Genomic DNA, 14,558 nt, shown 5'->3' on the forward strand with positions numbered 1-14,558 from the left:
AGAGGGGTGGAGCCCTCCCTGTTGAGGTATTCTTATGCTAATTCTCTGGTTCTTGCTGGAGGTAGGCAATGGGGAATCCCGACCTAACTCTTTCAGCTAATGTCTTAGAGCGAGAGAAACCTTTCAATTACTCTCTAGTACTTAAAACATTAAACTAGGATAGTTGGAAACATTGTGTCGGCCAGGAGATAATGCCCAATCTTAACCATTTACAAATCATTACTTGGGGTAGCTTTATGCCTAATTATGAGGCCGTGTTGATGATTGGAAAGACTGATCTGGAACATGTCTGAGTTAGGGGATACCAGCAACTGTCTGAAATCCAGGAGGCACAGAACCCCTTTTGAAGTCTTATTGGCTCTTATCCTTTATCAGGATTTTATCCCCGATATTATGGATGTGACGGGAGTAGACGAGTGTGCGTGGCAATTGACCATCTTTGGATCTAAATGAGGCTGTGAGCTAAAGGTTTCTCTGAAACTCCATCTATCTTTAGAATTGATTTTCCCAACTGTTCTGTCTTACATTACAGCTGCCAAGATGAATCGTCACCTGTGTATTTGGCTTTTTCGGAATCCGTCTCTCAGTGCGTGCCCTCAGAGGCATGTCTTCCTCTGCTGTCAGCAATTTAGACAGATGAGCCTTAATACAAGGCTGTGGAATTCTAGACAAAACAAGACTCATGTTCTCTCTCAGCTCTTAAATAAGAGCTGGTCCAGGGGCTACTGTCATCAAGACACCAGGAAGCTTTGGAAACATAAAGCTCTACAGAAGTATATGGAAGACCTGCATAAAGAGTACCAAACCCTTGACCAGTGTTTGCAGGGTATCTCTGAGAATGGAGACCGAAGGGCCTTACACCGAAGGCATGCTCAGTTGGCACCACTTGTGGCTGTTTATCAAGAAATTCAGGAGGCTGAACAAGCCATTGAAGAATTAAAGTCCATGTGTAAAAGTAGGTAAAGGATGTATATGTGTATATAAGTATGGAATTGATTAAACTTTGAACTCTGTGTAAAAGCCTACAGAGAATAAGTTCACTATATACTCGGTGTTTGACGAGGTTCAGTTACCAAGGGAGTGCTAAGAGTCCAGGCTCTTTGTAGTACTTACCTATAGGTTTAGAATCTAGGAGACCTGATATCATCATAGGCTTTAATTTACTGAGTGCTGTTCTACATTCAGGAATACAGAAATGATGGTTCCTCTTCCATGCAAGGGAGTAATGTGAGAGAGTCTATGTGTCACGTGCACTTTACAGCCTGGTGACCTCTATCTATCTCAGAGACCACACCAGAACCTAGGCCCTTAAGCTATAGAACCCATCTTCCTGGTAGAGACCACATCAATGCAGTCACACCTTAAGCTTTATTGTATACATGTGATTGGGATAATTGTTACCAGGAAACTTATTTTTCCAAGATGGTACATACTGTACTTAATTATGTCTAAAATAAACTGGACTGGTGTTGGACTCCAGAAGTTGGAGCCAGCCTGGCTGACTAAGTCATGCTGAACAGAACTTCCTTCTCGCCTCTCACCACTTGTTTTTCCACCAGGCACAGCATTCTCAGGTTCCCCCACAGACAGGGCCTTAGGAGACGGAGACTGGAAGGCAGGGAGGTCAAGGCCAGCCTGGACTGTCTAGTGGGACTCTGTCTCAAAACAAACGAAAAACTTTGTAGATGCCAATGAGGTAGTTAGTGCATACTTTGTCTGTAAGAATTTTAAAGAGTTTGCTATTATCCCCGTTGCTGATTTTAGGTCTAAATGAACAAGATGAAAAGCAGTTGCAAGAACTTGTATCCGAAGAAAGGCAAATCATTGATCAGAAGATCCACAGACTGTATAGTGAGGTATGCTCCAGGCAGGAGACTGATCTCAATCGTGCTAACATGAAGGATTCGTGTTCTTCCTAGAACACGCTTTGATGTTCAAGATAACTGCCCCAACAGGACAAGTCAGATGGTTTCAAGTGTGAGAAGGGCTTGGTAGGTTCATGGTGATTGTATTAGATTGAAAGCGTGCATGCTGAATCCGATGGAATGAGTCCCCAGGGTAGAGGCAGCTAGTTACTGCAGGTCTTCAGTTAGAACTGTGAGCCTCTGGCATGCTGGGGACTCTCGGGCTTCATGGTAGGATGGTAGCTTCAGCTGGCAGTCTAGGTATGGAAAGACAAGTCCCACAGTAGCGGCCTCTTGGAGTTCAGTATGTGGTCTGTTTTTAAAGACAATGAAGACCATAGCGCTGTGTGCCATGTTTCTTTCTGTGGTAGGCATCCTCGTCTCTTCAGCTTTCTTACTGTGGGACTTAGGGACTTTTGGGGACTTAGAAGGATCAATAGAGACATCACCTAGAGCACCAAAGGCAAAAGCAGCCCTTAGTCTAGCTTTCTCACCCAGGAACTGGAGTGTTTCAGAGAAGTGTGGTAGGGAGAAGGGTCAGAACACGTGTGTGTTTAGTTTGCTCCGAAAGACCTTTTAGTGAGCAAGAGGAAAACTGCCTATTCTTCCTAAAAGGAAAACTTTATTAGAAACCTAGGGACGCCACCTCCACCCTTTTTTTTTTTTTCTGTCACATGAAAGAAGCTATTTGAATCTCACTTTGAGTCCCCTTAATATAGTTTTTAGACAGAATGACCCCACCAAGAATGCAAGGTATGGTATCATGCTGACCATCATTTATAGCAAGGAAGAGTCTCTAATTATATGTCAGAAGTCATTTGGAGCAAATGAAGAATTTCAAAGACTTGCTTCATTCATCAGATGAAAGATGCTACTGTGTAGAGCTAATCTTATTTAAGAGGCAAAATCTGAACAAAGTTGAATGGCAGTCTGGACTTTGATCGTAATTAACTTCATTTTAGAAAATTAAGATAATGTGATAACATTGCAGAAAATGCTCAGATAAGTAGCTTCATTGTCATATGAATTGACCATCTAATTGGATTCCTTAGGATATGGTTTTAAGGCTTGCCTCTTTGGGATATTACATGGTTTTGTTAATTACTGACTTCAAAAAACTGTTTTAAGGCCTTTGATTTAATTTCAAGTAATAATATACCAAGGAAAATAAACACATCAGCAATTGCATTTTCCTTCTTTTCCAGCTTTTGGAGCATTTAGTGCCTAAGGAGAAGTGTGATCAGAGTGACATTATTCTAGAAGTGACATCTGGAAGAACTACTGGAGGTCAGAGAGTCCATGTATTGTAATAGAGTTTTGAAAACTGAGTTTGACCTTGATTTGGCATCACTGTCCCTGAGAAGCCTACTGCACGTGTTTAGTTTAGGAAATGCTCATTGCCTGAGTACCTGTGCCTAAGGATGGCGCTCTTAAATATTTGTGCTCACTGAGTAGTTTGTGTATTCTCTCATAGGTGATATCTGCCAACAATTTACCCGAGAAATATTTGATATGTACCAGAATTATTCATACTATAAACGCTGGAAATTTGAGCTGCTGAATTATACACCAGCTGATTATGGTAAGCATATGGTGGCAGATAAATCTCTGAGAGTTTGAGGCTAGTCTGGTCTATGTATTCAATTCTAGCCTAGGTGGAGCTACAAAGTGAGATCCTGTTTCAATAAATAAAGGATAAATAATGAATAAATTAAAACTTGAAAAGTGTATAAAGAACAAAAACAAAAAACCAATCTTATAACAGGGGCTGGAGAGATGGGCCTCTGGTTAAGGGCAATAGTCGTTCTTCTAGAGGATCAGGTTCAATTCTCAGTACCTCATGGAGATTCACACCTCAAAACCATCTGTAACTCCAGTCCCAGGCCTCTTCCGGCCTCTGAGGGCACCAGGCATGCATGTAGTTTACAGACAGACATACAGGCAAAACACCCATACATACAAGCTTTTTAAATTTTAAAAATAATAGTACTAATAAAATACAGTCAGAAGATGACCCATAGGTTCTGTCTGCTGTGTAACACAGTACTACACCATGATAGACAGAGGGGTAATTAACGATAAACTAGAAAATCAGAGTGGAGTGAAAGGATTAGTTAGGTAACAGCAGAGGGAACTCAGTATGTGGCATTAGTAAACTGTGGTTGGTACAGACTGGCCAGTCCAGCAGTACACCTTTACTACCTTTCCCTAGGGGAGCGATATCAGCTCTTTAGCTGTCTTTTGAACTGTAGGTAGCAGGGATCTTTGTTAACCTTTCCTCCCAGATGCTGGCACATTGGTCCAGGTGGCCAGTGGATGACCACAGTCTCATAGCTAAATGTCAACATTGTATTTATTTCTCTTCTGTTTCCCCCTGCAAAAATCTCTTGATAAGTAGATGAACTGAAAAATGTGTCATACTCCTTTATATGCACTGGTCAGATGATCAGTATGAATAGCTCCTCTTTAATCTGTGTAATACCATAGACAAAGATGGTGGCGGTGGTTTACAAATCAGGGAGCCAAAGCATGGGCGAGTTATGTAAGCTAGCTAATTGCATATAGCTAGGAAGAAAGGAATTTGGTTGAAACTCAGTCAGCCTGATACTGTTCTATTAATTTATACAGGAAAGTTGTAGGATTCAAATGTTTGTATTCAGCATGAAGTAAAGAGCATGGGAGGGGGAGAATAATTTTCTTTCTTTCCATCCTTCTTTCTTTCATCCCTTTTAAGTTCTCACTGCATAGCTCTGCCTATCCTAGAACTCACTATGTAGACCAGGCTGGCCTCAGATTCACAAAGATTGAATGTCTGTTCCTCTGGAGTGCTGGGATTAAAGGCGTGTGCCACCACTGCCCGGCTATTCTTTTATTTTTTAAAATAAGGTCTTACTGTGTAGCTGGGCTGTCCCTATATAGACTAGGCTGACCTTCCACTCATAGAAATCCACCTACCTCTGTCTCCCAAGTGTGGGAGTTAAAAGCATGTGCCACCAGACCTGGAAGATGTATCTTTATAAATAATCTATTTTAATTGATGAGTAAAAAAGGAATCAGTAAGACTGTTGCATTAAAACCCTAGTGCATTAAACTTGATAAGAAGCTGTGGAGACCATATGTTTGCAGAGGGGTGCATGTGTGCTGCAGTGTGCATGTGGGGGTCAGAGGATAACTTGCAAGAGTCAGTTCTCTCATGCCATGTGTGTCCCAGGGATTGAACCCAAATCATCAGGCTTGACAGCAAGTTCCTGTACCCACTGGGTCAAGTCACTGACCCCATCTTACTATTAAAGGAGAGATATCAGGCATCGCATGTCTCCTGTAATCTTGCCCAGGGCTCAGGCTGATGTTTGACCCAGTCTCTGGACCCCACTGCCAAATCTCAGCAGCAGAGCAGGTTGGCTTGCAGCAAGAGTATGCAGTTGGACTGGAAAGATGGCTCAGCAGTTAAGAGCACTGGCTGTTCTCCAGAAGACCTGGGTTCAATTCCCTGCATCACAACTGTCTGTAACTGGATCCAGTTCCAGGGGATATGACACACAAACATACATGCAGACAAAATACCAATGCACATAATATTTAAAAGCTAAAAATACACACACACACACACACACACACACACACAAGCATACAGTCAGCAAACCCGACTATTACTGGGACTTGTGTAGGTCAAGTTCCCAGTAGTTCCTCATAATGTATAGGAATGTGAGAAATGAATGAAGGACCTAGAGATTAAAAGACTTAGAGGACATATCCCCTGGGGCTAGAAGTGATGGGCATTGAGCCGAAGACTTTTGCATGACAAAGCATGAAAAGACTTCTCTCTGGTGTCTAAGGAGGACATGCAGGTAAATACAGTTATGACAAAGAAGATAGTAAAGGCGACCATGTGTCGACTCTCTGTAATGCTGAGGGTCAACTTGACACATCTAGTAAGAAAGTCTAAGTGAGGGACTGTCTAGACTGGACCAGCCTACAGGCTGTGTGTAGGTGATTATCTTGAGTGCCTTAGCTGATGTAGGGAGGCCCAGCCTCAAGGTGGGTAGCACCATGCCCTAGTTTTAGGCCTTTGGACAGTAGAAGAATAGAGAAAGGCAGCTGAACAGTGGGCATGTATGTGTTTATTTTTGTCTCTGCTTGACTGTAGATATAATCAGCTACTTCAAGTTCCTACCTAAACTTCCCAGCAGTGATGGGCTGTAATGTGGATTTTTTTTTTTTTTTTTTTGAGACAGGGTTTCTCTGTATAGCACTGGCTGTCCTGGAACTCACTGTGTAGACCAGGCTGGCCTCAAACTCAGAAATCCGCCTGCCTCTGCCTCCCAAGTGCTGGGATTAAAGGCCTGTGCCACCACCACCTGGCTGTAATGTGGAATTATGAGCTAAAGTAAGCCCCTTCCCCCTTAAGCTGTTTTCCTTTCAGAGTGTCATATCACAGCAGCAGAACTTAGACTAGGACCCTCATAGGGAAGGGGAAGGATTGGGACTGAAAGGCACCTGGGGAGGAACGGGGGGTGGGGGGTGGGGGGGTGAGGGGTGTGTGTGGGGGGAAGCAGGCAGTTACTGAATTACATATTTGAATCTCTGGATATTCATGGAGTTGTTTACCTCTTTTACATTTATTTAATTCATTTATTTTGGGAGGAGGGGTGCATTGTGGGGTCCATGTAGAGGTCAGAGGACAACTTTCAGACTTTAAAATTCAGGTCGTCAGGCTTGGCAGGAAGTGCCTTTTTCTGCTACTGTATAACTTCTTATATCATAAAAATGTTTTTAAAAGACTATTTGATAAAAAGCTAAAGCCTAACCACTATGTCTGTGTGTGTGACAGTCTTTCCACACCGCAGGTAAGAATTAACTTTTAATTCTTGAGAGTCAGAAAGGATAAAAGATATTCAATAGTATGAAATTGTGTTATTGAGCATTTTCTGATGTATGGCACATATTTGCCTAAAAATTTACAGGAAATTCAGTGCAGGAAATATCCCAGTATTCCTTTTTTCTTAAATGGTATTTTTCTTATCATTACAAAGTAAAAGTAAAGAACTATCCAACTATTCTATAAGGATAGAAAAGTTGGAATCCAAAAAGTACAAGCCAGATGTTACCTGCAGCTGTATCTCAAATCCTAGCATTTGAGAGGTTGAAACAGAATTGTGAGTTCAAGGGCAGTCTGGACTACATAGCAGGACCCTATCGCTAAATAAATAAGTAAATAAGTAACTGGTACAAGAAGTAAGAGATAAAGTGCACTGTTATTCACCTCCCCAGAGATGACCATAAGTAATACTTGTTTTATTTTATTCTGTATTGGATACCATAGCTTATATAGCTTGAGTTTCCATTTCATGTGCTGTCCTGACGGACAGGCCTTAGATTAAGGCTAGGTATAATTCTAATCTCTTTCAAAGTAGACTGCACTAGTATTTCTGAATCTTTTTCCCTAGGTGGACTCCATCACGCAGCTGCCCGAATTTCCGGTGATAGTGTCTATAAGCATTTGAAGTATGAAGGTGGGATCCATCGAGTTCAGCGAATCCCAGAGGTGGGCTTGTCATCACGGATGCAGCGTATCCACACGGGAACAATGTCAGTTATTGTCCTTCCACAACCAGATGAGGTAACTTCCTCAGGACATGGTTAGTTTATTTGTTTGTTTGTTTGTTTTTTCTGTTTTTTTTTTTTGAGACAGGGTTTCTCTGTGTAGCCCTGGCTGTCCTGGAAATCACTCTGTAGACCAGGCTGGCCTCGAACTCAGAAATCTGCCTGCCTCTGCCTCCCTAGTGCTGGGATTAAAGGCCTGCACCAATTTGTATGTTCTGTCTGCATGTACATCTGCATGCCAGAAGAGGGCATCAGATCCCTTTATAGATGGTTGTGAGCCACCATGTAGTTGCTGGAAATTGGACTCAGGACCTTTAGAAGAGCAGCCAACGCCCTTAACTTCTGAGTCATCTCTCCAGCCCCAGATCCCCTTTTCAAATAAAATTCAAGGAATTAAAATGTGACTCACCAATAAATGCACGCACACAGTGGGGAGGGGGAAGAGAAGAGAGACCATTTAGCCTTAGGAGCAGTGCTTAAGGATTTACTCAGTAGCTCAAAATTCACCCATTCACATACATATATGTAGCTCATGTAGGTTATAGTCTTTTTGTTTTGTTTTGTTTTGTCTTTTCCAGACAGGGTTTCTCTGTGTAGCCCTGGCTGTCCGGAAACTCACTCTGTAGACCAGGCTGGCCTCGAACTCAGTAATCAGCCTGCCTCTGCCTCCCAAGTGCTGGGATTAAAGGCGTGCACCACCACAGCCTGGCTGTAGGTTATAGTCTTAAATCTCAAAAACAACCCACCTGCTAGGTTCAATTTCCTTCGCCTTATAAGAGAGAAAATAAGTCTCAGAAGTGATTAGCCTGAGGCTGCTCCACTGAGGCTAAAGCCCTGCATAGCTAACCCCAAATCAAAGCTCCTTTGTCCTACACTGCCCTGCCCCACCCACTCTACCCATCCTGGGCTGTCTGTGTGAGAGCTGAAACAAGAAGGTAGAAAGTCACCCTGTCTGACTGTGACCAAGAACAGTAGAATGTGGAGCAGCTCACTTGTCTCACTGTACATGTGGCATGGGATCCAAGGAGATCTTAGTGAGCTTCTATCAGGGCTCTGGTGACAATGCGTATCAATAATGTACATTATAGACATCTTTATGGTCTAGATAATCAATGGCAAAACTCTTAAAAGTGACATAATTCAGTGATCTCATACCATTCTAAGTCCAGGCTTAAAAGCCGCATCCTTTAAGTGGGGTGCCATTCGAAGGTAGAATGCTTGCCTAGCATGCATACTGCCCTAAGTTCAAGCCTCATCACCTCCAAACTAAAATAGCATCTCATTGAAACTGGTTGTTTATCTAACTGAGTGGTGGAAGCACATGCCTTGAATCCTAGCACTTGGAAGGAGGAGGCAGGTGGATCTTTGCGTCCTTTGAGTTTGAGGCCAGCCTGATTTAAAGAGTGAGGTCCTGAACAGCTAGAATTACACAAAGAAACCCTGACTCAGCTGAGGGTGAGGTGTGGGTAAATCTTTTTTTTTTTTAAAAGATTTATTTTTTTATTTATTAAATGTAAGTACACTGTTGCTGTCTTCAGACACACCAGAGGAGGGCATCAGATCTCATTACAGGTGGTTATGAGCCACCATGTGGTTGCTGGGATTTGAACTTAGGACCTCTGGAAAAGCAGTCTTACTCTCTGAGCCATCTCACCAGCTCAGCTTTTTTTTTTTTTTTTTTTGTAATTCATGGTTTACTTAAATAGTTTAGTTTTGAGCTGGAGAGATGGCTCAGCGGGTAAGAGCACCAACTGCTCTTCCAAAGGTGGTAAGCTCAAATCCCAGCAACCGCATGGTGGCTCACAACCACCCATAATGAGATCTGATGCCCTCTTCTGGTGTGTCTGAAGACAGCTACAGTGTACTTACATATGATAATAAATAAATCTTTTAAAAAAATAGTTTAGTCAGAGGCAGGCGGATTTCTGAGTTCGAGGCCAGCCTGGTCTACAGAGTGAGTTCCAGGACAGCCAGGGCTACACAGAGAAACCTTGTCTTGAAAAACCAAAAAAAAAAAAAAAAAGTTTAGTTTATTTGAAAAATCTCAGAATAAAGTGTTTGTGGGATTGTGAATTTACTCATGCTATATTTTTTTTTTGTCCTAGGTAGCTGTGAAAGTGGATCCCAGGGATCTGCGAGTAGACACATTTCGAGCCAAAGGAGCAGGTGGGCAGCATGTTAACACAACAGACAGTGCCGTGAGGCTTGTCCATATCCCCACAGGTGAGCCAGGCCTCTGCTTCTGTCTTAGTTACTTTCTATTGCTGGGATAGGACGCTGTGACCAAGGCAATTTATAAAAGGAAATGTTTGATTCAGGGCTCATGGTTTCAGAGGGTTAGACCATTGTGACAGGAAACATGGCAGCAGGCAGTCGTGGTGCTGGAACAGTAGCTGAGAGCTTGTGTCTTGATCTACAAGCACAAGGCAGAGAGAGCTAGCTGAACCCACCCCCCCACCGCCCAGTGACAAGCCTCCCCCAATCAGGCCACACCTCCTAATCCTTTCCAAACAGTTCTACCAACTGAGGACCAAGCATTCAAATATCTGAGCTGGTAGGGGCCATTCTCATTCAAACCTCGACAGTTTTCATTTTTCTCTCCCTTTTATGTACTAACTATAACTAGCTAACACTCAGAGGGCATTGGTCCTATGGCAGTTTGCACTTTCTTTCTTTTTTTTGTTTTTGTTTTTGGGGTTTTCAAGACAGGGTTTCTCTGTATAGCCCTGGCTGTCCTGGAACTCACTCTGTAGACCAGGCTGGCCTCGAACTTAGAAATCCACCTGCCTCTGCCTCCCAAGTGCTGGGATTAAAGGCATGCGCCACCACTGCCCGGCAGTTTGCAGTTTCTTGCACAAAGCTTTTACAGATGGCAATGGACTTCTGGGTCTGATTTGCCAGTGGTATCTGGTTTTTCTTTCTGTCTAGACACAGTTCCTCTTCTGAAGGATGCAGGTGGTAAGCATATCTGTGCTTGGATATACTGGACAGCTATGGCTTCAGGGGTGGTGCTCCAGTCCAGCTCCGAGGGGTCAGAGATACAGCACAGACACACAGGCACGCCATTGCTGTGGATTCGGTCACCTGGATAAATTATAAGGTTTTTTTTTTTTTAAGGTGATTTTACATACGTTGTTTCACAACAGTGATACACTGAGGAATGTATCATTCCACAGTTTTATCACTGGGTGAAAACTATAAATGATAGAAAAGTTAAGTCTCAGTAGGCAATAAGATTTTATAGGACAGCTATTGTATATATGCAGACTGTCATTGCCCAACTTATTATGTGGTGCATTAGCATCACTTTTCAGACTAAAATCAGTTTTCCTTTTGTATTTTCATTTCTTTTTAAATTACTAAAAAAAAAAAAAATTATGTATGTGTGTGTGTCTGTGTGAATGTTTGCATGTGTATAAGTTTCTGCATACATGAAAACTGGAAGGAGATTGATCCCAAAGAGCTGGACTTTATAAGTGTTTGTGAAGACACCTGACTTGTTATGTGGCTATGAGGATTCAAACTCTGGTCCTCATGATTGGTCAGCAGGCACTGTCAAATGTTAAGCCAGGACTGGAGAAATAGCTGCAGTTAAGCTCTTATACTGGAATGCAGTTCTTAGCACCTACATCAGGTGTTTCCCATCTACCTCTGATGCCAAGGCCTCCAACCACGCGGGCACTGCACCTGTCTTCCCCGACCATACAGGCACTGCACCTGTCTTCCCCGACCACAGGGGCACTGCACCTGTCTTGTTTGTTGGTGGTACAGAGTTGGGTGGTGGAAGTGTAATACTTGCTGGGGTTCAAACCCTGACCTCAGTTAAGCAAGAATCATTTATTGAACGCACACCATGATGCTGGATGTCCAGGACTGCAAAAAGGACTTGAGACTAATTACAGTCGTAGTCTGCTCTCAGAGTAGACTTTTTATATGGAAAAGCAGGCTCAAAGGTTTAAAGGGCAAGCTAACCTTGAGGCTGATTGGTCCTGAGTAAAGTAAGGGAGGTGGTGGATGGGTGGTGAACAGGGAATTTCAGAACATTGAGATACAGAGCGTGAGTATTAGAATTATAACTCTTGGGCTTATTAGTAGCATTCTTCAGTGTCAGCCACAAAAAAAACATAGTGAGCTCATATGTAGGTGCATGAAGGGATGCCCAGTGGTCAGCTCTGACTCAAGCCATTTTAGACCTAACAGTTCATATTGACTGTTGTGGGTTTAGTCTAATGCTGCTTGTATTATGTTAATCTGGGTCCCCAAAACTGCACAAGAATCTGCACGTCTGCACCTAAGACACTGAGGGAACCCTGCCCCAAGTTGGTTTGGATTGGTAAATAAAGTTGCTGGTGGCCAGTGGCTAGGCAGGGAGACAGAGGCAGAACTTTTAGGATTCCAGGACAAGGGACTGAGGAAAGAAAAGAGAGAACCGGCTGGGCGGTGGTGGCGCACGCCTTTGATCCCAGCACTTGGGAGGCAGAGGCAGGCGGATTTCTGAGTTCGAGGCCAGCCTGGTCTACAGAGTGAGTCTAGGACAGCCACGGTTACACAGAGAAACTCTGTCTCGAAAAACCAAAAAAAACCCAAAAAAACAAAAAAAAAGGAAAGAGAGAACCTCCATGCTGGGACAAGGAGAGGAGAGAGACCACCCCTGAGAGATGCAGACAGAGAGCATAGCCACCATGTAGGAGGAGCCAGGGGATCATGCTCCAAGAGAGCCCCCGACTTGGTGTAGAGCAGCAAAGATGGGTTATAGATTTTAGTAAGTAATAACTCAGGAATATTGGAGGGGGTGGAGCCATGTGGAGGTTAGGAAGTGGTCCAGCCATTGAGTTGTTTAAGACTTATCATAATATAAAGGCTGTGTGTGTGTGTGTTTTTCATTTAGGAACCCAGAACACTGGGGCGGGTAGCAAGGAGCTCCACTACCGCCAGGATCAATTGAGTAGAATTAACTGGGTACAGATACACTTGATCTTTGATGTGATGGTTCCTATGTAAAGCTTTGTGAGGTTTCTTAAGATTAACAAACCATATACAGAACATTCAGAACAAATAGAACAAAGCAGGGTATGTGGTCAGCATACCCTTGAGCCAAGTCATTTCCCTGTGACAGTGACTGGCAGGCATGTTACAGCAACAATATGAAATAGCTGGCAGGCATGGAACAAAATGGATATCGCTAAGAATGGAAGCCCAGGCTTCACTCCTGCTAGCTTGACACATGCTCTGTCACTGAGCTACATCCCCAGACATACATAAAGGTGTATTGTCAACATCAGCCCTCCTTTTGTGTATTTGTAATTGAAAGAGGAAAGGCCAAGTGCTCCCTGTGTAGGACAAAGGTTGGGTCAGCACTCCATAGAGGATGGTAGCAGATTGCTCTTGGAAAAATACCCGGATGAGCAAAAAAAAAAAAAAAAAAAAAAAAAAAAAAAAAAAAAAAAAAAAAAAAAAAAAAACAGAGAGGAACTGCTCAGAGAACAAGAGTAAATGTAACTAGCTGCTGCCTCAGCCTTCCCTCCTGAAGTAGCTTGCCTCACAGCTCGCTCCTGTAAGCCTAGCACTTGAGAGGCTGATGGAGGGTCACCAGCTTGTGGACACGCATCTTTAACCCCTCACTTAGCTGGGAGGCAGAGGCAGGCAGTTCTTTGTGGGTTCCAGGCCAGCCTGGTATACATAGTGAGCCCGGGCTAGATAATGAGTACCTTGGAAAAAAAAAAAAAAAAAAAAAAAAAAAGAAAAGAAAGAAAATGGCGAACTATCTTGTTCAGACATCAGAATCTAAATAGGCACCTAGAGCTATTACCAACAATTTCTAAATTCTACTAAATCTAAACTGTTGCTTATCTTTTGTCAAATTTCCTGATTAATCTTTCGCCTCACGATGTTTCTCAGCCAGGTGTGGTGTCCCATGCCTTTAATTCCAGAACTCCTGAGGCAGAGGCAGACTGTGAGTTCAAGGCCAGGCAGGGTACTCAGTGAGACCCAGTCACACACAAACAATGAATAAAATGTTCCTCATTTCTTCTTTATTGGACCTAAGGAAATGATAGGTGACAGTTACTTCTGCTTGTTTTTCAGGACTGGTAGTAGAGTGCCAACAAGAACGATCACAGCTGAAAAATAAAGAAATAGCGTTGCGTGTATTGAGAGCCAGACTCTACCAACAAATAATCGAGAAAGACAGGTGTCAGCAGCAGAATGCTAGAAAACTGCAGGTAAGCCTTGTGGAGCAATGACAGTGCTGTAGCAAAGTCATTGTTATGTACAAATGCAGTGCATGTCCTTAGTGAATAGAAGTGTCATAGAACACCTGACACGTGCTGTTTTTGTAAGCAAGTAGCCTAAGGGATTATTCATTGCATCCAGGCAAGCCAGTTTCCAAAGGAGTAAATGAATAAACAGAAGTATTTCCTACTTGTTTCCCTGCAGTGTTTATGTTCTAATTGTCTTAAACTGAAATTTGTTTTGTTTTGATTTGGTTTTGCTTTTTTTTTTTCCTGACAGGTTTTCTCTGTGTAGCCCAGGCTGTCCTGGAACTAGACTCGGCTGGCCTCAAACTCTGCCTCCCAAGAGCTGGGATTAAAGGTGTGAGCTACTATGACCAGCAGGAAAATTTGGTTTTAAGACAAAATAATTCTCTTGAAATTTGTAGATTTTCAGATACTTAAAGGCCTGTGGTTTTTAATTACAACTCAGTATGAATCAAATTTAAATGGCCTTCTGAAAGAAAGAAGGGAGATTGCTGCTGGAGCCTTGGGATGAAGAATAAAAGAGAGATTGCCTTTTCATTTCATGCCCTTTGGAACTTTTTGAATTTTGCTTGATATATATTTATAGTTGCTGGGATCCAGGAGTCACCCCACAAACCATGCAAACACTGATCTTAATCAGACAGGGATAGTTTATTGAACGCACACCCCAGACTGATGGATGGATCAGGGACGAAGCTCAGACTTCGGGAGCTAAGGCTACAACCCAAACATTTCTGAGGGCCAGCTTAGAAAGGCAAAGACCAGAAAAACCACAAGGAGCTCTTATGCAGAT

General features: G+C 42.9%; 1 protein-coding gene across 7 annotated transcripts in view; it reads left to right on the top strand.

Moving 5' to 3' along the window:
- Mtrf1 (mitochondrial translation release factor 1) overlaps window positions 1–14,558 on the top strand; it is a 27,704-nt gene that overhangs the window by 4,429 nt on the left and 8,717 nt on the right. For all 7 annotated transcript variants that reach the window (XM_031362329.1, XM_031362333.1, XM_031362334.1 and 4 more), the window contains 7 exons: window positions 533–955; window positions 1,765–1,856; window positions 3,110–3,191; window positions 3,379–3,486; window positions 7,352–7,524; window positions 9,614–9,731; window positions 13,593–13,729. In XM_031362329.1, coding sequence (XP_031218189.1) covers window positions 541–955; window positions 1,765–1,856; window positions 3,110–3,191; window positions 3,379–3,486; window positions 7,352–7,524; window positions 9,614–9,731; window positions 13,593–13,729 — 1,125 coding nt within the window. In that variant the 5' untranslated portion in view covers window positions 533–540. The remainder of the gene's footprint in view (window positions 1–532; window positions 956–1,764; window positions 1,857–3,109; window positions 3,192–3,378; window positions 3,487–7,351; window positions 7,525–9,613; window positions 9,732–13,592; window positions 13,730–14,558) is intronic.

The sequence above is a fragment of the Mastomys coucha genome, unplaced genomic scaffold, assembly GCF_008632895.1.
Source record: "Mastomys coucha isolate ucsf_1 unplaced genomic scaffold, UCSF_Mcou_1 pScaffold9, whole genome shotgun sequence".
Classification (NCBI taxonomy): domain Eukaryota; kingdom Metazoa; phylum Chordata; class Mammalia; order Rodentia; family Muridae; genus Mastomys; species Mastomys coucha.